General features: G+C 37.5%; 1 protein-coding gene across 7 annotated transcripts; it reads right to left on the bottom strand.

Moving 5' to 3' along the window:
• Positions 1-12344: 12344 nt before the first annotated feature.
• Positions 12345-22780, bottom strand: LOC103721717 (ribosome-recycling factor, chloroplastic). Of its 7 annotated transcripts, XR_005507040.1 has the most exons (13): positions 22611-22780; positions 21479-21611; positions 21324-21393; positions 21127-21222; positions 19867-19964; positions 19666-19777; positions 19505-19560; positions 16902-16943; positions 16087-16143; positions 15937-15987; positions 15729-15785; positions 12757-12815; positions 12345-12583 (listed from the first exon to the last, which is right to left on the bottom strand). XR_005507040.1 is itself a non-coding variant. In XM_039116186.1 (12 exons), the coding sequence occupies exons 1-11, from the start codon at positions 22708-22710 to the stop codon at positions 12798-12800; spliced, it is 834 nt and encodes a 277-aa protein (XP_038972114.1). In that variant the 5' UTR covers positions 22711-22777; the 3' UTR covers positions 12345-12583; positions 12752-12797. The 7 variants fall into 7 exon arrangements, 5 of the variants coding, with proteins under 5 accessions (XP_038972114.1, XP_038972116.1, XP_038972115.1 ...); XR_005507039.1 differs by having other exon boundaries at positions 12345-12815; XM_039116186.1 differs by lacking the exon at positions 19505-19560 and having other exon boundaries at positions 12752-12815; positions 22611-22777.
• Between the last annotated feature and the right edge of the window lie 550 nt (positions 22781-23330).

Here is a 23330-nt window from a genome sequence, read left to right as displayed (position 1 = left end):
CGGTGAAGATCTCTTGATTCCTTCCTCGGGAAACTGGAAACCGTTCGATCTCGCAGATGACGTGGCGACAGTACCGTTAGGCAGAGATGGTCCAGCCGGGGGCGCCCGGCTTGAAGCGAAGCCTAGCTGGCTATGAGGGGCCTCCGCCTCGTTGTTCCCGAGCCTATAGAGACATCTCCATCTCTCCGTATCTCATGATCCAACGGTGGGCGTGCTTCTGACGTTGCTCCGAGGCGGAGCTCACGAAATTCGCGACCTTGGCGGGGCCCACGGGAACCGCTTCCGATCGGAGTACCATCTCGTCGCAGGGAGTGTCGTGGTCGCCCACGTGGCGTTCCGGTGACGTCATCCGGCTCCACTTCCCACCACCACCAGCACCACCGCGCTGCCTCCTCAAAAGTCAATAAAAAAATAATAACTATTATATAATATTATTGTTGATTTCGTTATTATATAATAATAGTGGAATATAGACCTCTCGTGAGGCTGTGGTTCGACGGCATCCCAGTGCCAAAGACCGGATGCAGATGGCTGGCATTTGGAGCGTTACGCGTAATGCGTTGGTGACTTTAATGGTCGATTTCAATAACTAAAAAAGAATCCAAATGTTAGATGCTACATGCTGCAGCTGTGACACCTAAACTTAGGTCGTTTCAGCATTAAACTTCACATCAGTACTATATTAGTATAATATCAATATAAAATTTTATTAGCATACAAAATATCACGCTACTGGTATCAAAAATTGTTTCCTACTATTTGATTCGGACTGATATGGTATACTATGATCTAAACTATATCACCAGTCAAAATAACAAAAAAACCCACCACAACTCAAATGATACATTCCCAAACCCTGGTTTTTTTTTTTTTTATGAGACTTCTAATTTATTTATATGTTTCCCTCTTTTGGTTATCCTAATTCAATGTTTTGGAAAATGCTGCAATGCATGGGAATAGCAAGCTTAATCACTCATCTAGGGATCCCTGGCCCATAGAGCTGTGAGTTTGAGACGATTGATGCATAAAGATTCACTCATCTATATCAATTAATATGTTGTTACTGGCTATATATGTTATATGAAATAATTAAACAATAAGCAACAGGCCACGAAATAAAGATAATATATTATGATGAGAAATTAGTTAAATAATATGCTAAATATATATAGAAGTATATTATGATGTCGCTAGTGCTAGAAAAAAATATTAGTTGCTAAATTATAACTTTTCATTTCGAAGATGCCTTATATGTGCATAATAAAGATCATTTATTTGAAATTAGATAATTTTAAAATCAATAAGTGCACCGTAGCTTTTCCTACCAAATTCATGCTCTTTGTTTATGGTTAATGCACTACTCATCCTTCCATGAAGTGGAGGTACATAAATATGAAGATAACATTGAGATTTGGTGCATATGCCTTCGAGAATAAAGATAAACCCTGTACACTTAAAAATTAATAGTTTTAAAATTAGAGATTAACCATATTAATTTTTTATAAAATATACAATCTCCAAATTGATTGGTGCATCGGTTTCTCTTTCTTTTAAAAAATTTAAAAAGAAAGAGATGCACCATAAATTGAGATTTCCTATGTGTATAATCTCATATTCGTCATTATTAATGCTCCTGGCTATGAATCATTAGTTTGAAAAATGGATGGTTTTAAATTCACTGAATGCTCCACTTCCCAAACAAACAATTTTGTATATATATACCCTCCTCAATATATAAAATTACATAAATATCCTCATAAAATTACTAATTGTATCTATACATACAATAGCAACTTTACGAGGATATTCATACAATTTCTCATATTTAGAAAGATATACATTCAAAAAATCCACAATCAAAAGATAAAAACTTCGTTGGAACTTGCTAAGTCTTTTTATGATTCAGTTGAATCGACACGTCAACAAAAAATTAAGCCACATTATCAATTTTATTTTTTAAGATCATGAATCGGTCAACTTAAAATATTAGATGATCATTTTGGTAATGCTATTCTCCATTTGATTCTGATATAATTATTATTATTAAATCTATGACATCTGTATATTCTTCATTATTTTGATAATGCTATTCTCCATTTAGTTCTGATAATATCAATCTTTTGTTGCTGCCTTTTTTATTAGGAATAATTGAATTATTTTTACTGAATTTTGATTATTTTTTATTGATTTTTTGTAAGTATATACCCTCCAAAATATGCGTAATTGCATAAATATCTTTGCAAAGTTGCTATTTACATGTGTATCCTTATAAAGTTTTCTTTTTGCGCATCTATCTATAAGAGTATTTTAGTCATTTTAAATTTAAATTGTTTAATTTTTTAACGGCGTTAGATGGTATGGGTATATATATATATAAAGAGTATACATATAAAATAAGTATTTTATAAGGGTATACATATAAATAGCAATTTTATGAGGATATTCATACAATTTTGTATATTTTTAAGAGTATACGTGCAAAAAAATCCAAAACATAAAGCATATATTTGGAATGTACAATGATTTCATGCCTCAAAACTATGAACTATTTATTTGAAAAATAGATAGTCCTCAATACATCAAATGAATTGTATAATTTTTCTCATGAAATCTATATCCTTTTGTATCAAAGAGAAACTATATATTTTTAAGAATTCACCGAATGCATTGTTCTCTCTTTAGAGAATCACAAATACTACAAAGACATTAAGCATAAGCAAGAACTTTTTTTTTAAAATGTAATCATCTCTTTTATATTGTTAATTTTACGTCTCTAGTCTATGAACAATTTATTGTATAGCTCTAAATCAACAAATGTACCATATTTTCCACATTACACTAAAATCCTCCATTATTAATTGATGTGCTACTCTATACTGGAAACTTTGTCATTTAACATCTCTCATCTACAGTCCCTTGTGTATCACAACATTTCATGCATCTAGACTATGAGTTGTTCATTCAGCAAATGAATTGTTGTAAAATTAGCAAATACATTAGAAGGTTTCCATTCTCAAATATATTGTCTTTATTGGTCAATGCATGTTCTTTTTCGAAAAAAATTTAAGAGATAGGAAGTAGGAAGTAAACATGGAGGTTTACTGTGTGTAAAATCCCCTAACGTATCATGGGTTGCTTCCACTCCATAGTCCATGTCAAGAAACTTCCACTCGGTACAAATACTCCTCTTCAAAACTTTGAACTCCTAAATTTCAAGTGGATAACGAGACTCGGCATACGAACCCTAATTCTATACATTCAAGTTGATGAATATAAAAACTAAGAGCTCCTGTGAATGATTTATGGTTGCTAGCCAGCCAGGTGAAGCCATGCTTAGGATTGCAATTTTACCTTAGGATAAAGAAGATGAGGGCCAAAGAGAAGCACCCCTAGTATTTATACCTAAAAACTTTACCTGCTCAACTAATCGACATACTCGTAAACAACATTATTATGGCCAAAAGAGACAATAAGATAAGACTTACATGCAAAACCGCACTGTTTGGGACAAAAGAGATAATAAGATAAGAGTTACACGTACTGCAATATCTTCTACCAACTAGGCTGACCTTGATTGGGAAATAATAATGCAAGCCTAACAAGATTATTGACCATCTTTATCAGGTTTCATGTGATTATTTCTTTATTGAATCTTGAAAACACTCCACCCTTTTTTTGAGTAAGGCTTGAGGACTCTTGTATTAAATACAAGACCTTTATTTTAGGATGCTAAAGCTAAAGTGCTGAACCTTCGCACCCTCTTTCACCGCAACAATAATTCTTCCATGCTTCACGGTGCATGATCGATCTTCATTTACATTATTTTTATCTTTTATATCTAAAAATTTTGAGGTCTACATTCTTTTCTTTTTTTTTTTTTTTTTGCTGAAAACGAAAATCTCATATATAATGTGTACGAATACAACCAAGAAAATCAAAAGGCAATGCATCACGGAGAGCAGTAGGCAACTTCACCTCTTCCTTTCATAGGTGGTCCTCGAGTGGTTAGCAACAAAAGAAGCTACCCAATTTGCCGCCCCGTTAGCCTCTCAAAATACATGCTTCGCCTAAAATACTAGCTCGTCAGAAACTATGGCCTGAATATCTCTCACCAGCGGATGATAGTTGCTGAGCCCCTAGAAGCTTACAGGATCCACCTAATAACCATCGCAGGATTACCCTTCAGGAGGACGTCTCTCTTCTGCAAGGCACGCCGAACATAGCACAAGCTTGACCAGGCTGCTCTCAACTCCGCCCCTGACACCGATGTACCAAACAAGTGGCAACCCCCGGCCGCAATCATCCTAGAGTCCTGACCTTTGACAATGAATCCCGCACCTCCCCTCGTACCGCTCTGCAAAATGCATTGATTGAAGTTGACCTTGAGGAAACTTGAAAGTGGGCTAAAGCTGCGTATGAATTTAAATTCATAAAAAATTGAAGAAAAAAACCTGTGTATGAATTTTTAAATACTATAGTATAATCTAATTTCCTTGCCCCAGCAGTGATATTTGGAGAATACAAAAATCCCAGCAACATGATGAATGATATGTTTTCAGTAAGCTGTTAATTTTTTATTCGTGATTGTGAGAGAGAGAGAGAGAGGAAAACTTGGACCCAACTCAGGCATCATCTGAATAGAGCCTGGCTTCTTTGCATGCTCGGACTGGGCTAAGGCTGCAAGCTGAGCATAGCCATGTCCGGGCCCGATCTGAAGAACCAACGGTGGGGGCCATGCTAATTAGCTGATTCACCTTTAAAGCACCCAAAACGACACCATCTCACCGGCACGGGGGCCCCAACCCTATTAGGTTCTCATGCCCCGAAGCACCGCTGTAGTGCAACGTGCAGAGCTAACAGACGTGTTCCCCAGCTGTTTCGCGACGCGTGGCGAGCCACTGTTGTCATACCTGGTGGGCCCCTCCGGCATCGTCGCCGCTGGACCCACATTGCCGGAAGTAAAGCTGGAAAACCTTTTGCTCGTGCCTGACGCGTGCGACCCCCACGTTTCCACGTCTACCTGTCTGCCATGTCACCATGCCTACGTGGAATCATCTCAGAATGCAAAGCTTCGCGTGGTTATGATTACAACCAAACTTGGAAGCCAATACTACATTCCCCTCCTTATCTTTCTTTTCTCCACTTCATAAAGCTGATATTTTATGCTTAGATTTATCCATGCACAGCTGCACACCACCAATCACAGTTTCACCATACTTCAATCTTTCGAGCTTTAGCATTTCATCTCCTCTCATTTTCTTAATTGAAAAGTAGGGATTTTCATGACCTTGCAGAGAACTTTAAGAGAATTAGGCTGGCGGGCGGTATTTTTTTTTTACTGAGAAAAATAATTTATATAATTTTAGTATGAATATATTCAAAAAAATTAAAAAATAATATATTCTAAAGCACTTTAGATAATTTTTTTTCCGATCTATAAAATATTTTTAACGTAATAAACGACATACGAGACTATCTAGTCAACAGCGCTTTCATCTGTGCCGTAGGAGAAATCTACAGTGAAAAAGAGCAAGCCTCTTATTGTGTAATGCTGTCTTATTTTAGAATATCCTAAAGCAAATTATTTGGACCTATGGGCACAGTGCTGCCAATTTATGTCCTTTTCGTGCATTAGTTTATGAGAAGATGGCAGTTGCCCACGACAAGTTTGTTTAAACTAGTATTGTTGCAGTTATGATTATTGCTTAGAAAGACAATATATATCTAATTTTTAAATGGATATTGCCATTCATTTGCCAGTCTTGTGATGGCAATTACGGGGAGTCAGCGATGGACACGGAGAGTGCATGAGATTAATTATAAATCACAACATCATTATTATCATCATCATCATAAAATAATTCTAGAGTGCGGACTTGTTTTATCTTATTATCGATCAAAATCGCAGATCTAATCCGGTGAAATCGACAAAGGAGTATGATGTGCGTCTTCTTTTTGCTTGGGAGTTGTCAAAGGTGGCCAGAATTCTTGGCCCCACGCAGAGCGAGTGAGCGGTGGAAGGGTGAGATAGCAGCATGGGATCATTATTCTAGATTCCCACCCATTATTATAAGTCTTGATTCAAAAGCAAATGGAAAAGTTCTGAAGAAATGGATCCAAGTTGGACAGTTGTGCATTATATTATTAGAGCATCAGCAGTATGTTATGGGGTTCAGTAGCACAGCAAGGGCCCAACTGCTCTCTGGAATTGTTTACAATAAAATAGGAAGAGGCCGTGTTTAGCTTTTACTGAAAGGTAACATGGACTTCAATGTCATCTCTCGTGTTTTATTTTCTAAGATTCCTCCCTTGGGGTTGTGTCTTCACTGGCTCTGGAAATGCAGCAGGTAAGAAGAAAAAAACACCCCTTCCTTTTGGTGGGCCCTCGCAAGTCTTGAATCCAGCGTATTCTTGGCAATGTAGTGGAAATTTAGGTGGTAAAAAGGTTATGTTAAGTCAATTCATCCTCTTGTCTTCTTACTTCACCTATTTTATAGGCAAGTGGAGGTCGGTAAAGTAGAGCCCGGCCCATTTATGTGAATCGCTGTTTCACGCTTTAAAGCAAGTCTGCATCCTCTCCAACTGTGTTTCAAATCACTAGATTATCCACTAATCACATGATGCCAGGTTGCCGGACAAGTCCAAAACATCCATGTCCTATGGCCCATCACCTATCACCTCTACAATAATTGGGACGGCCGGAACTCTGCTAAATTACCCAACACCTGGTTCTTATGGTCCAATCCTGTTGTTCCTTCTGAATGCTGCAAAAATCACTGGCTCTCTCATTTTGACCCCTTATGTGTCAATAGTTGGAAAGATGGTACCATCCATAGCTTGCAAAATTAGACCATGATCGAAGTATTAATTATAATTATAAATTCCCTCCTTCTATAGTATACGACTTTTATAAAAAAATTATATTATTTTTTTACATTAATATCCTTTTAGATATTGAATTATGCATGAATATTTTTTTAAAATTAATATTTGCATATATACCATTGTATAATGCTTGTTTTTGCTATTATATATTTTCTTATTTTTATTTATATATATATATCCACGCGATCTAATGTCTTTAAAAAATTAACGGTTTCAAATAAAATGACTAAAATATTTTTAATGGATAGATGTGTAAAAATAAATATTTATAAAACGGTGGTGATGGAAAAAAAAATAATTTCGAAATTTTATTTTATTTTTAATTAAAATAAATAAGATTTTTATTAATGGTGTTAGAAAAACCGCTATATTAAAATACTCATAAAAAATATTTTATAAAAATAAATATAATTTTTTAAAAATATTTATATAAATTTAAATTTTTAGAAAAATATTTATAAAATAATCCAAAGTATAACATAATTCAATTGCGATGCGAGTCAAGGGTGGGGTGGCCCTTTCGTTACCTAATTATGGACTCCATCCGGCCACGAGGCCAGGAACCACACGGCAACGAACTCTGGACCCCACGCGGAAACTACACGCTGCTGTGAGAGAGAGATGATTGAAGACCTGACTTCAATCTTTCTATTATATAACCCCTTTTTTTCCTTTTTTGAGGCCCCCGGTCAATTACCCAGCCGACGCCTTGTCGAGAGCCGTTCTGAAGTCGCCCATCTCATTCATTCAGAAGTAGTTTCCGGATGGATAGGTTTGAACCCGGAAGCAATGAAAGCGAGAGGGGAGTAGGATTAGGCAAGCTGACCGTGGGCCCCCATTACATGCCTTCCATCAAGCATGCACTTTTGGGCCCCACGTACGGATCTTCATGGCCCCCATCTTGAGATAGTATATTATTCTAAAAAATAGAATACAAATATATATATATATATATATATTAATTATATATTATATATGTATATTGTTCTTCATAGGTACGCACATCACATCACGGGATGGTCATTATGTCATGCTGTTTTTTTTTACTATAGAATGGAGGTTGGATTTCTTTTTTTACCGCCGCGGGGGGGGGGGGGGGGGGCGGCGGTGGGGTTGTAGAATCGGCGATTCCATGTGCAAGAGCCACACCATTAGTGGGTACAGCGGCGACCTCGACATCGAGTCCGAGTAGGGACAATAGTTACGGGATCCGTCTCGGTGGGCCGGGCCCACAAGCACGATGTTTGGTACCGTTTTCCTCAATGAAAATTCCCCAAAATTCCCGCAAGGTTGAAGGGCATTGACGAGGGACAGAAGGCGAGTCCCCACCGCACAACTTAGTACGCTGTGCAGTAGACCACCCTTCTTCTGCATTTATAGGTACATTTCAACAGAGCAAGCACTCCAATTCTTTTTTTATTTTTATCAAATCCGTTTTAAAATATATCATACTAAAAATTAAATGCAAAACTATTTGAGAATATCTTATATTTAATGACCGATATACATATGACAATTATAATAAAATAATAGTATTGAAGGAGTCATGATTGGATATGAGAGGAGGAATGGATGGAAGATGAAAACCCTCTACTCCACAAAGCAAATGATGGAAGAATGCAACATCTTTCAGATAATATATGCCTATCGAGAGACGAACTGCATCACAGACTGAATTGCTTTCTATGCAGCTCAGTTCGAAGAGATTTTTTGGATTTATTAGGACTGTACTTGTACCAGCGTAGGATGAGCAGCTGCTGAAAAAAAAAAAAAATCATGATTTAAACTTGTAGGGTTAGAAAGGATCACATAGTGTGAGGCATAGAAATTGTATGCGGGCGCAAGGAAGCAGCTGGCGTCAGGGTTGTATCTATGTACATTTTTCATGCCACCTGAGACAGGCCGCGCCGCATCTTACCACGTGGAGGATGGGGCCAGCTTCTTTGTGCCTCAACCGTTAACGTGATCCGTAGGAGCAGCAAGAACCAATCCTTGCCCTGTTTCCCCAAATTTAACCAAGCCTACTAATAAAGAGCAGGTCAGATGGTTGATTCCAGAAATCGAATATAGTCACCTCATGACCTCACATATATATATTTTTTTTCCTGTCAAAACTGATTTGTTTTGGACTTGATTACGCTATCATCATGCATTTGTCCACGTCGGCATACATTTGATTCAATTAATGAACATATGCTGAAAATGTATGCAAATGGCTCACACAAACAATGTAGGTTTATTGCATCTATATATATATATATATATAGATGCATGCAAAATATAATTCCAATGGTTTGGACTTAAGTAAACTATAAAAAAAAATCATACAATTGCAGCAGAAATTGTGTTCGGCGGAACGTATGGTTCATGCATTTTTAGTGTTTTTTAGATATTATTTATGAGTACTCTTTTTTTTTTGCATTTCATTCGATGTGTAGTCGTAGACGAAAAAGAAGAATTTACAGTAAAACTATATAAATGCAGCGAACTGCAAGGTAGTCTATTTTGATAAATTCAAAGAAATATAATTTTTTTTTGTGAATATAAATTCTCTCTACAAGATGGATTGCACAGCATTATTTATATTAGGATTATCATATCATACTCCAAACTCATGATGTTTAATATAGGTTAGGAGTTAAAAATTGTGGAAGATTGGAGTTCACGTGCCGCATTGGACTTGCCTACCCTCGTCGCCAACCGAGCGGTCCACTGAAACACGACACTGGAATTGAAGCCCTCCTTTTGTTCTCTTCCTTTTTCCTGAGCTTTTAAAAAGGTTTGTGCGTGAAGATGCCTGAAGAGGGGGACCCAATCCTAGGCTGGTCCCTCCCTTGACCATATTGAAATTAAGGGGAGCCAAGTCTATCAGCCCCATCATAATTATAAAATGTTGAACAAGAGGAGCGTATGGACAATATCCAACAACCTTCTATAAAATATTTGGCAAATCTTCGTTGCTGATTTGCACAGCCTCTGAAATTTTTGGGTCCGGGTCACCATCTCAAGCCGTTTGTTTCAAAATCTTCTTACCGAGAATCTTACCCTTTAAGTTACTCGCATCCACCATGCTATTTCTCTTCAACATCCAAATCCACTTTCCAATGCTTGCAGTTCACTCTTCTAACTAAAATTCTTAGCTATCACTGCATTCTATCCACCCTGATTTCAGTTCTGTTTATTTTATAAACAGTATCATGATGACGACCTTTGTAAGAAAACCCTCATAAGTCACAGCCATCCTTTCATTTTTCTTGGTACAGCGGCGGCTCACACGCGACGAGTGTGAATGCGACCAACAAAATCAGAAAATAGGAGGGCACACAAGGGCTCAGGTATATTATTAGGCAGGAGGTGATGACAGCTTTCTAGCAACCATCCTTCTTTGAAAATAAACATGCCTGCCTCTTTACACTCCCCACCTGTTAAATTTTGTGGTTCTTTTCTAAGAGTGAAGATTGGGATGGTTATATTATTTTTCTGTACTTAATTTTAGGAGCCATGCAGCAAGGGCTTTCTCAATATCCAATTCATTTAGGAAAAAGTTGAAACATCCCCACCAATGACATGTATGTCCACATATATTGATGCCACTGTGATATGAGGCACGTGTATGAACCATAGGTTACATGTGCTAGATTTATTAGAGCTAGGTCAGTTCAACCAACCATTATGTACACATTTAACATACAAGAGGATTATTATAGCTTCGCCTTCCACAACCCCCATATTTTCACTTCCGTGCTCCTTAAATCTTCTCCTATTGTATATTCATGCTACTAAAGCTTTGTACTTGTAAGTTATCTAGATAACAATAAACTAAACATAATTCACTTGGAGTTCAAAAAATTAATTAAAAAAATTGATGGTGATCATACGGTGGCTGATGCAAACTTGAAAGCTGCAATACTTCAGCGGTTGTCTAGTTAAGGATGCACAATAAATGGATGACTAGATAGATAGACACGCAGATAGATAGACAGACAGACAGATAGATAGATTGATAGATAACAAATTAAACATAATTCATGTAGTGTTAGAAAAATTTATTTAAAAAATTGAAGGTGGTCATATGGTGCCTGATGCAAGCTAGAAAGCTGCAATACTTGAGCGGCTGTGAAGTCAAGGATGCATAGTAAGAGAGAGAGAGAGAGAGAGCATGGTGGCTTGCTCGTAAGGCAAGAAAGCAAAGGGCCAATAAAGACCACCATAAGTTTGTGTTGTCTATTACTTAATAGTGAGTGCCAGTGGGCTGCTCCCCATTGCAAAAGCAAGTCTGCAGCCATTTCCACATCTTGGTAAACCAAATTCACCTGATTACCTCTACTACTAGACCCTTGCGAGGAAGCACCATATATTATTATGTCCCATTGTCTAGTGTTAGATTTGTTACTGAAGCCATGTTACACAAGCACCTGGATCCTAAACAACCCAATATAAATGGTGCATTGATATTCTAAGAGACTGATTCAGTTGTCCAGATATGCTAACTTAAGACTTCTTCCTTCTCTGGATTAAAAAAGTCGATTTATTTATTACTGACCAGTAACAGACAGAAACCCTTCTTTTTCTCGCTTCTTCAAAGCATGCCCCTGGCAACTTGATAGCTTTTGGTGGCGCCCTGCCCAATTGCCATGCGACAAGGTACATGCTAAATTGTTGACTTGTCGCCAACCGTAAAATAATAAGCCACCAGACCCAAGGCTAACACCACAAGCGTTTCTATCACCATAAATAATAAGTCGCTCTCCGATGGTATCGCGTCTCAGAAGATCCACAAAAATATCAGCAGCCCAGCCGTGCCACGCCTTTAACCGCGCCTTCTCGGGGAGTTAGATTGACGAATCCACGGTCTTAAATGAGCTAGCACAGGAGAATCGAAATATCGTTATTCCTCCAGATTCCAACTCCAAGTGTCGTTTGGCATCCGAACTTTGTCCATTTCAGCTCCCATGATATGACTTTGAACTTGCTTGTTGGAAACAAATGCGATGACCGTAGTCAATAAAAAAAAGCATGGAAGCAATAACCTTCCACAACCAGAGAAAATTATTTACACATTGGTGGGAGATTTTGGTCAAGAATACCATAGGCCAAAGAGAGGTGCAGAGCATGTGGTAAACTTTCTGCAATCATCTAGAAAGGTAGGACTGGGAAGGAGTCCAGATGAAGGAAAAGAAGCTCAAGTCTGATTCATATAGCTGCTACTCTGGTTCACCATCTTCTTTCGTTCGATGGTCATTGTATGCTTGGCCGGGCTTCATTTTAGCTTCCATAGAGTATTCAATACAATTCTCCTAATGATCATTAGACCGAACGATCCCAAAAGGATTGTAGAGCAGTGAACAAAAATCTGCACAACTCTGATTCCATAACAGGGAGAGATGCATATTGTTTTTCGAAGGAAAGAATTTAAGCAGGATTTGCTGATAGCAGATAAAAATGCTGCATCTTAGTGATTGTTCATCTAGAAGAGCACTAATCCTCAACTTGGATTAATTTCTTGTTGATGTTTACACAATCAAACGAGGAAAAAAGATGAGCATGAAACATGATATATATATATACCAAGTCCACAATGACTTCTTTGCAAGCTTGGTGCTTCATTGGAATCATCATCCATCAAAATCCTCTCAAGAACAGGTATAGTAGCTCAACTCTATTCACGACCAATTGCCAACTGATATCCAAGTCAAAACTGACAATTATAAGAGAATTCTCAGTGCTTAGTATACATGTAACAATGTAGCTCAACTGTGAACATAAGAAAAACCATCAAATCAATTGCTTTTTTGTTGAAAAAAAAGAGATCAACTTTGACATGATCACCAGATATAATATGGAAAAGAGAAGCGCTACAGCTTACACTACCAGTTGATATCACACAGGAATTTGAACATGCTTTTAGATAGCTATACTGTCAGCAATTCCTGAAAATGAGAGCACATTTCATCAGAGCATGAAAAGGAGAATAGTGCACAGATGACGTGAGGATGAACAAGAAAAAAAAACTGTAAATGTAGTCAAATAAAATGGTACCATCCGAATCAGTATATCATTACATAGCATGGGCACATGCAAAGGAATCTGTAACTGCAAACAAGAGGCATACAACCACATATGCATGCATGAGGGTAGAAAAGAAGATATACACTAACCACATATGGTTGTGTTGACCGAGTAGAAACAGAATGGGGTATAATTTTGGTCCAATAACACCAGGTGAGATATAAAGACACAGGATGTTTTGCATGTAACAGCTCCAGAACATCTCGAAATGGAGCACATCCGTAACATAAGAATTACTTCGGGAGCCTTGAATTTATGCTAAACACTGTCTCATTGTATAAGTTAACATGGTTGTTCTCATGTCATAAAAATGTGAACAATTCTATAGGGCCTCAACCAGCACAACAAACTTTAGCATGCAATGAGTCTATAAACATATATTATCTGGAACACAAGCACCAGGAGCATGTTCTGAGATGGTACTCGAACTTTGTTGCATACCATTGTGGACCTCAGATTTGCAAGCTCCAGGCAGGCAGGGTAGGTGATACTTGCACAATCATCATATCTAGTACAACTTGATAGCGTAGTTCATGCCCTTCTTAATTGCATTCAATGGTACACAAAACAGAAAACAGATAACCATACACATAAATCTGTTATGACAGCCATGCCTTCTCATGATATGACCTAAGAAATCTAAATCTTATGTGATTATAAAACAAATAAGAAAGGCAGTAGATAGAAATAAAGTAAGTAAAGACCAGTACACCAAGTCATAGAAGGAATTGAGCTAGAATAATATTAATGCAAATCAAACAATCGGCCATCAAGATTGAGATTTTACACCTTTATCATGGTCTATGACACCTAATATGCTTAAAAATGAAAAAAATCACATAATTCAGATTTTTCTTACTTATGAGCCAAGTGAACATTAATGGTGGCTACTCAAGAAACTAGCAAAATGAGTTTTTTGGCATTTATAAATCAATAACGCAGATCATTGTCTTAAAACACGCGGACTAAAACTTAGCTATTCAATAATTACTTGACATGTAGGCAAGCCATTTTTGTTGTTCCTTCTCCACGTGCATACATGCGTGTGTGTATGTGTTTTTGCTAATCCCTGCTAATGCAAAAGTATAGTTTACAAAATGAAATTCTGACTACTACTTGTCATGACGCCTGTCGGAACTTTTTAGGTAAGAAAATATTGATAAATCACGAGGCTAAGGTCATAAGCAAAGAATGATAAAATGAAATCTAGACACTAACAGTGGCAAAGTAATCTTTACAAGAAGGAAACAAAGAGAAATGATTATGATACTAGTCATGAATATAAGAAGTCATAGAATCTTTGCTTTGAAAAAAGTTTTTACAAAAAGGAAGAGTAATATCAAGACAAAGGCACGGTGCATCACATTTGACTTATTTGGAGAGATAGAAGATTAAAATGTACGAACTCTAAAGAAAGGTAAGCCAAATCGACCCGAATCGGCGTAGTATCAAGTCAAAAGGGTAGGTTGGGTCGGTAAGAGGCCCGAACTAGCCCAAACCTAATGGAACTACCCAAAACTAGTATGCTATTGGGTCGAAAAGATAGGTCGGGTAGAAAAGGGGCCTGAATCGGAGCGGTTCGGGCCACCGCAATTCCAATAATAGAGAAGATCATCTCGTAGCCTTCTCCTCTCTATTCTTAAAATAGCCCTTCCTCCTTTTCATACTTCTCTCTTTTTAATACATTTTTATGCCTAAAATAGGTCAAAATTGGTAAAATCAAGAAAAATCTTGCCAAAATTTTGTAGTACCCTAGTAAATTCTATATTAATCTGAATTAGAATTAATTTTTTAGGTATTTTGTAACTTGGAGTGCATATATAGGACATGACTTCTAATTTGGGCATTAAAGCTGGTACAAACCAGAAATAGGACGTAGCAATAGGGGAACATGCTAAAATTATCTAACGATTGGATGAAAGATATAGATGACAAGAATCAGGGCATACAATGATATGAATCTGCATATCGAGTTACAAATCTATGTTCAATTATTACAATTGCATGCATTAAGAGATCATACAATCTCTCGAGAACAATATGAAATAACATTAAAATACCCTTATAATCATAATCTAAAGATACTGAACCGGTACCTAACCGGTATGCATCTACCTACAGAGTGTCAATACAATTCAATGCTGCACCATATTGGTACCTAACCACTACAGTACCAATACCGAGATTGTGGACATTGTTCTAAAGTGTAACATATTATGTTAATAGAAATTTACAAACAAAAGTGAGAATGTACCACAACTACAGAACATATTACTGATTAAAGAAAAGTGAGTATATTATAACAGGTTGACAAAATATAAACATTACAACTAGCAAAATTTTGAAGTGGTCACTCAAAACCACCATCAACCATGAGATAGTGAACTCTTAAACTGTCCTGAAAGTTCACAAGGAAACAAACTGACATCCCTGCCTACATGAGCCTGGTGAACATACACATTTTACAAACAATAAAAGGTTTCAAAAATCAATCCCAAATGAAAAGAGACTAGAACAAAATTCTCTTGTAGTGCACTGTTGAGATATTCAATATAAGCAAACACAATGAATTCACTTTCAGCAACTACTGGCATGGCTTTTCCAACATTATCTTTGTTCACTATTTATATGGCTATGTAAGTGTGGTGCAGAAAGTAACCAAAAGATGTTAACAGATGCTCAATTCCATTGGTTGCTCAGGGAGGGTGCCTGACACGTGTTCACAATAACATGCAGGGAGATTAGAAGCTACTGGAAACTATCTGATGGTATACCTTTTCCTTCTGTTTCTGGATGGAATCAATCTTCTTCATGTATTGATCTGTCACTTTCTGCAAATTAAAGTTCATAAAATTTAATGCGATAGCTCATCAACTTAGCATTTGAAGGAAAATGTTCTGGTATCTCTGTCAAAGTGCATAAGCAGGGAAAGCAAATACTAAGGTATTGAATAGCAGCATAAAAGCATGGATATATTGTCACCTGCAGATCACTTGACAAATCTTTAACATTATCTTCAGAAAGCTTTTTCTCCTATGAAAGAAAGGCACAAGATGAAAAATTTAGCACCTACCAGATGAACAAGAAAAAAGTAGAAGCATCCTAACAGATAATATGCAATAAAGTTGCAACCTTCTCAAGTTTCTCATAGGCTTTAATGGCATCTCTCCTTATATTTCTAATAGCGACCTGCAAAAAGCATATGATTGGCATTTCAAGAAGTCCCTTTAACCGACTGAGAAACAAAAAGTTTCCACAATTAAAACATGCAAAAGCAGTATTTGGCATGATTAAAAATAAACACCATTATTTGCCTATACTACAGAAGGATGGCTCTAATCACAGCTAATGATAATTATTTGCATTCCATTATATACTTCTTTGATCGTGAAACCGGACCTCAGCAGTCTTAATTGATATATGTTATCATTTTTAAGGTTCGATGAAGATTAAAAAAGGGTGGCCGCAAGGCTCCTGCTACTGTAGCATATGGGAAGGATCAAATGTACACAGCCTTACCCCTGAATGTAGAAAGACTATTTTCAGGTTTAAAACACATGACACTAGGTCCTAATAGAGCAACCTTACTGTTGCACCAAGGCTCACCCTCTAAGGTTGAATGAAGATTGCATTAGCTTAATTATCTCTTCTAAAAAAAAAGGTTCTAACAAGACACACTCCAACCTTCATGTAGGGCAATATTTAGGAGTATGTGTGTGTAGTTTCTTAACAAGTACTGACTGTAATTCAACCTTATTTTAGAGTTTGTATACACATACGTGAACTTCAAAGGACAAAAAGCAATCGGATATGGATAAACAAAGGAATATATTTCATTAATATCAGACAGAAATCAAAAGTTATCAAGACCCAGCAATCAAAAAATTGAAGATATTGCTTGAGTAGTGAAGCGCCACTCTTGGAACAATAAAATGAGCTTATCATACCTTTCCTTCCTCGGCCAGTTTAGCAACAACTTTTGACAACTCCTACAGCCATAAAACAAAATGTTAGATGATTGATGTAGTTCTTTTAGCATTTTTAATTGAAATTTAGCTTGCATCACGAAAATAAACAATGTGTAACTTCTGAAATCAGTTGAACCTTGTTATCCTTCAGGTAGGAACACTGATCAGGGGAGGTTGATTTGATCTAACCTGTAATATGGGTCGAGTAGGCAAGACATGAAACTTAGACCGGGAGACAAAAATATTCAGGCTGGGTCAAGTTTGGACAGATAACTTGGGCAACCCAAATTAACCTGAAACAAATCCTAATCGATATTGTATCAAAACCCTCAACTCGACCCAGCGTGAACTTCACCAAAACTTATACCAGATAGTTTGGTATATACATGATAAGTATATTTAATTAATTAATACCAAAAAATAAAAAAATATATGTAATTAATAACATGTAATACATCCCAGGCAATAAGCAATACACAACTAGGTGACTCTTACAGTGAGGACATGATAAAAATAGTTGGTTATATTTTTTTCCTCTTTCATGAGAAACACGGTCGCGATGCCACCATGGAGATCGAATCCTCGACCTCTCCCAGCTGGAGAGGCATACCGGACAGCTGAGTTAAGTCTGGTTTGCAGTTAATAACTGCTTTTCATCACATTATCCTTACAATATTGTGTGGTCATGTCTCTTCCAGTTCTACAAATCCAGAAGGAAATTACCTAGACCTTTGTGCTCTATACATTTTAAGTTTACCAATCCCAATATTGGTTATTATTTCTTAGAACAAAACCCTGTGCAGCTTCGATTTAGAAAACCCCAACCTAAGATTCAGACCAAACTCACCCAAAATTGTGTTCTACTTGATGGATGCAGAGTTGGGTTACTGGCTTAAGTCAGGCTGGGATTGAGTGTGTCATTGGGCAAGTTGGATTTACATTAGCCAATACCCAACCCAATCTGCCTATATTGCACCCTCAACTCCAACGTGCAAAGCTTCAATTATTTTTAATTGGTAAATATCTTTTCTAATGAATCATTCACTATTGATGGGCGGCAACTAAAATAGTCATGGAGCAGACCAAGCTCAAGAAGTATAGATCAACTTCTTTGTAATAGCTTATGAAAAATACATCTGTATTAACTCTACTTTACCAAGTTAAATCTCTTAAATGGTAAATCTATAAAGAATGAATATGTAATATTAATGTATAGATCATAGCAGCTATATCAGACATATTTCAGCATTAAATACATAAAGTCAATCAGCAAATAAATTTAATGACATAGAAGCCCAATAGGAATACATGGACTGAGAAGTATGCATATGCAATAGTAGTTCTGCCAATAAAGTTGGAAGGTCCTATCCAAGATCTGATGAACCGTCCCGTACCATCCTGTACCGGCCTGTAACCGGTACGTCGGAGCAGTGGAAACCGGTACGGGCCGATTCTGTGCCAGAGACGAAGAAAACGAAGAGAATGAGAGAGAGCGTGGGGAAGAGGGAGGGAGGAGATCCGTAGCCGCCATCGAAGAGCCGCGGAGGGGCGGCGGAGGATGGGGGGGAGTCCGCAGGGGGCGGGGGAACCCGCAGAGGCGCGGCGGAGGCCGAGGCCACAACCGCGTCCCCTGTTTCGACGGTTTTTTAAATTGAGGATTTTAATTTGGGGATTTCTAAGTGAAGTCGGCACCCCATTTGCCGACTTCACTTAAAATTTTCAATTTAAAAAGCCGCGCCTCCGCCGTGCCCTTGCGGGTTCCCCCGCCCCCCCCCCCCCCCCCCCCCGGGGGCTCCGCCGCCCCCCCGGCCTCCGCCACCCCTCCATGGCTCTCCAATGGCGGCCACGGGTCTCCTTCCTCCCTCTCTTCCCCGCGCTCTCTCTCCTTCTCTTCTTCTTCCCCGGCTCCGGCAGGAAAAAGCTGGCCGGTTCGTACCGGCCGGTTCCAGAACGAACCGGAACCGTACCGGGTTTGGTAGGCGACCGGCGAACCTTGGTCCTGTCCTTCCTGGGAGATGTCAAGAGATAATTTTAAGCAAATTATTCATCATCTAAGTGCTTTACAAAAAAAAGCAAGGGAAAAAAACACATTCTTTGTACTTGGGTATGTTTTTTTCCCCACCAACTTGTGTACTTTATCAGATAGTTAAGTGCTGAATCTGAACTAGACATTACTACACACGGGCGATATGAGTTCAATTATCCAGCAATTTTTTAATTTGAACATGTCTGGGAAGATTACAGAATGAGAATTTGTATTTAGTGCATCAGCATGTATATATATTTCAATGTGAATGAAGGTGAAAGAAGATTTAGTGAATAATTCTCACTATTTAATAAGGATTCCTAGTGATGGCCATCAAAGTTGATGTAACTTGATTTGATTTCTATTACATGCAAGCCACACTCAGAGGACCTCTAATTAAACATAAAATAAGCTACAATTCTCATGCCATCACTTGGTAGACTCCAAACAAAGAATACAGCTACATTTCCAATTTCTTTAATTAAGTAGTCGATAAGTATCAGATGAGAAAGCTCAAAATGAGTCTATAAAACCATAAGGAAGAGCTCTCTTGTACTTTGACGATAAAAGCCAGTTTGATAGCTCCAGGAATACCATTGGTAAAAATAATCTCTGTGAACCATACAAGACAGCCACATGTTTTCAATTCAGATTTCTAACCCATGCTTTTTTTTTTTTTTACAAAAAAAAGAAAGAGTAAGAAAACAAACAGCAAACCTTTCTTCGCTCAGATGTCAGCTGGGGAATGCTCAATCTTATGACTTCTCCATCATTATTTGGCGTCAAACCAATATCAGAATTGACTATAGCCTTCTCAATAGCTTTTAGACTGGGAAAAAAAATCTGGGGTGTCAAAACTTGAAAGGCTGAAGACACGACAAACATAAAATTTATATTTTAAATAGCAAAGAAGTTTACCAAGACTTGTCATATGGCTGCACAAGGAGTGAACTTCCATCTGGAGTACTGATCTGTGCAATGCTTTTCAAGCTAACTGGACTTCCATAGTACTCAACCTAGAAAAACCAATATCATCATCCGACAAAGAACCAAAATATTTGTAGTAATTGATAGTTTTAAGCTATGACTACAAACAGCTTAATGGGCAGAAGGCTTCCGTCTAAGTTCTTGCATGCAACTCTGCTTGGTGAAAATGCTTTAACAAAAGTAGCAGAAAAGGCGTTGAGATATTAACAATTTGCAGTTTCTTTCCTTTCTCAAATTAACAAGCAAAGTGGGAAAATATCAATAAGCCAAGCAACTAATTTGATAATTTAATAGAGCATAAAGAATCAGGCTTTAATCAACAACAACAACAATAAAATAAGATAAAAAAATATTTTAGTTCCAACAGTTAGGAAAATCCAAAACAAGCTTACATGCCCCCTTCCCCAAAAAAGGAAAAAAAAAGAGAAAGAGAACAAGATTACTCAGTGACATTAGCTTGTATCAGTCCACATCAATTTGTGCCCATCAACCAATATGCACCATTTTGTGCACTTAACTGGCTGAATTATATGTGTCCTGCAAAATGAACTCACTCTAAATCTTTCTTTATAATGCTAGTACCACTAGCAACAGCCCCAAATTCCTCATATAATATACAGCTTTTTGTTATTTCGACATTTAAACTGAGATAATAGTAATGAAGTTCATCAATAAAGACACCAGTAAAAACTTCAAAATAAATATAACTTATTATATTTGTATGCTTTCTAGGATATCTTGATTATCACCTTTCACACAGACAACAAAGAACTGCTACTGCAACTTAAATCCTTTTCCACTTAGAGCATCCAAATTAAAAATATAATTTAGTGTTACACTTATAAAGGAAAGAAACTCCACATAATACGTAAATTAAGGATAGCAATAGGCTAGCAAAATTTTCCAACTGGATTTGATAGATGCAGTAGCATTTCCTATATTGATATCATAATTGATCAAAATTAGGAGGGCAAGCCTTGGCTGCTCCATTTCATGTTCGAAATACAGAAACAACCTCTCCGCAAATGGAGGCAAGGCTGCATGCATCTTACCTTTCCCAGACCCACAATAGCGGGACCCTCATGCACTGGGCCACCATTTTTTATCAAAATTAGATTTTGGCAAGTGCTTGCTGGATAACAGATGGAGTACATGGAGTGTATACTTGCAATAAAAAGCTGCGCTATATACCTCAACCCGGTCAAGCATGGCAGGATTTGCTCTCCCTGTCCTCACTGCATTAAAATTTCCTTGAACCATTTCAATGGTCTTTTCCATCCTCTCTTTCTGAAATACATTTAAGCTCACTGAATGCACAAAACCAATACAGCACAAGAACTTTTCCAGCAATATATTGTAGTTCCAAAAACAATCAGAAATGCACTTACAGCACCCTTCTCAATCACAGATTTCTCAGCTTCAATTTCTTCAATAGTTGCACACCTCAAGACTCCTGCTCTGAGGATGAGGCATAACATGGTTAAGGAAAAAATGTGCACTTTGAAAGTCAGCCACAAAAAGCAAAACGGAGAGATGCACTTGCCTCTTCTTGATGAGTTTAGTACCCAAGTGCCTGCTTGAGAATGCATTTCCGACCTGTAGTCTTACGTAGTTTACAGTAGAGCTCCATGATAACTTATTCATGCATGTACCAGGGAATCCAGAGTGATTGTTTCCTGTTTGACAAGTATATATGAATTCCCCTCTTTTCTGGCTAAATTGTATTGAAACATCAGAAAGTGTATCACTAATTGGAAAGTATTGAGATAAGTTTACTTTCCAATCAAATCAAATCTAAAATGCACGAAGGATTGATAGGTGATCTGTGGGTTTTCTTTGAACATGAATCTTCAGGTCATTCAAAGTTTCATTCTACATGGTGATAGAGATTGAGTAAAGACTCTAAGCAGGATAGAACTTAAAAATAAACAAATAAACAAATAAACAAACAAAGCAATAATTTTTTAAAGAAAAACAGAATTAAAATCAATTCCCTTTTCCAGCTTTACCTATGGCGGAATCTCCAGCCTTCTCCACATATAAAATCAGAAAATCGAAATCAAAATAGCTGATTATGAAGGCTCCATAAGAAATTGAGAACAAAGGTCGAGTCAAAACAGCAAAGAAATTTTAAATATGAAGTGCACTAAGATGTACCGGCTATAGAAGTTTTGGACTTTGGAAGGATGAATTAATCACCAAGAATATCCAAGGATCGTTAAACATAATGGACGATGATATGGGCTTTTATCAGGGTTTGGAGAATGCATCTCGTCAAGAATGAACAATCAACTGGCTTTCCTCATCATGTTAACCAATAACCACCAGGGAAATTGACTTCTATGCGCAAAACTGATGGCTAAATATTTGTACACTATCATACTTCGTGCAATTAGAAGCCCTCGATATAAGAAGATCTCCGGCAGTTTGCCTAAGATATATGAAGGTTTAGTGCTTTACTACATGGCTAACTTTGCTGAAGCATTAATGCAAACAGTTCATGCCCACGATAGTGAAAGCTTCTATCCAGGATCCTACACGTTTAACAGACATCGAACTTTCAAGGATATCAAGATGACCTGAAGAATTTGCGAACTCTATCATGCGGGTTTCGTTTCGGGAGTGAAAATTTCCAAATAAAAACATGAAGGGCGTAAATGGCGAGGGGAGGGCACCTGTTCTTGGAGGGAGGAGGAGAGACGAAGGAGTCAGCCTCCGAGCGGCGGCGGCGGCGGCGGCGGCGGCGGCGGCCGACGAGAAGGGTTGGAGCGCCATCACTGGATGGCGATGCGAGGGAGACGAAGGGAACGATGAAGTGCGGATAAGGGACGTCGGACTAGAAGCTTCTAAAACGTTAATTGCTACTATTAGGTGCATCGGATTGGTTCTATCTGATGGATGGATGGATGGCTCTGATGAGTCTAGGTGATTTTGGTGTACATGCTCTCAGAAAATAGCAAAGACAGGAAAATATAACCATTAACGTTACAAAATCTATAGTGGTTGGCGATCGATTCAGCAAATTTTAGGAGGGTGGAGACTATTGATCGAAATTGGGCATCACCATTACCATCTCAATAGCATGTTAATTAATCTATTGTATTAGTTGCTGCAAATATCTTAGTAGTTAAAATAGTTGTTCTCTCTCTATTAAAAAAAAAAAAAATCTAAAGTTGTTGATGTTCCAAAAATAAATTTTGGATGCTGTTTGGAAAGTCATTTTATTGTACCCCTTCAAATATTACAAGTTTTTTTTTTTTGATCGTTCGGAGTATTAATTAAAAAAATATATTTACACTTTTGAAATAATAAAATATTTTTACAGTAAAAATAAGTGTTTGATAACAATATTTTTAGGACAAGCTAAATTAACTTTTGGTTTTTATTTTTATGTG

The sequence above is a fragment of the Phoenix dactylifera genome, unplaced genomic scaffold (assembly GCF_009389715.1).
Source record: "Phoenix dactylifera cultivar Barhee BC4 unplaced genomic scaffold, palm_55x_up_171113_PBpolish2nd_filt_p 000076F, whole genome shotgun sequence".
In the NCBI taxonomy this organism is placed as follows: Eukaryota; Viridiplantae; Streptophyta; class Magnoliopsida; order Arecales; family Arecaceae; genus Phoenix; species Phoenix dactylifera.
The sequence above is the reverse complement of the archived record's forward strand: the minus strand, read 5'-3'. Positions and strand labels throughout refer to the sequence as shown.

Bases quoted from the DNA above. Each gene is read 5' to 3' on its own strand.
- LOC103721717 (XM_039116186.1), bottom strand. From the start codon at position 22,710: ATGGCGCTCCAACCCTTCTCGTCGGCCGCCGCCGCCGCCGCCGCCGCC. The intron at 21,612-22,610 runs GTGCCCTCCCCT...CTTGTCAAACAG, and splicing joins CCTCCTCCCTCCAAGAACAG to GAAACAATCACTCTGGATTC. The intron at 16,144-16,901 runs GTATGATAAGCT...TGCTTTTTGCAG, and splicing joins AACTGGCCGAGGAAGGAAAG to GTCGCTATTAGAAATATAAG.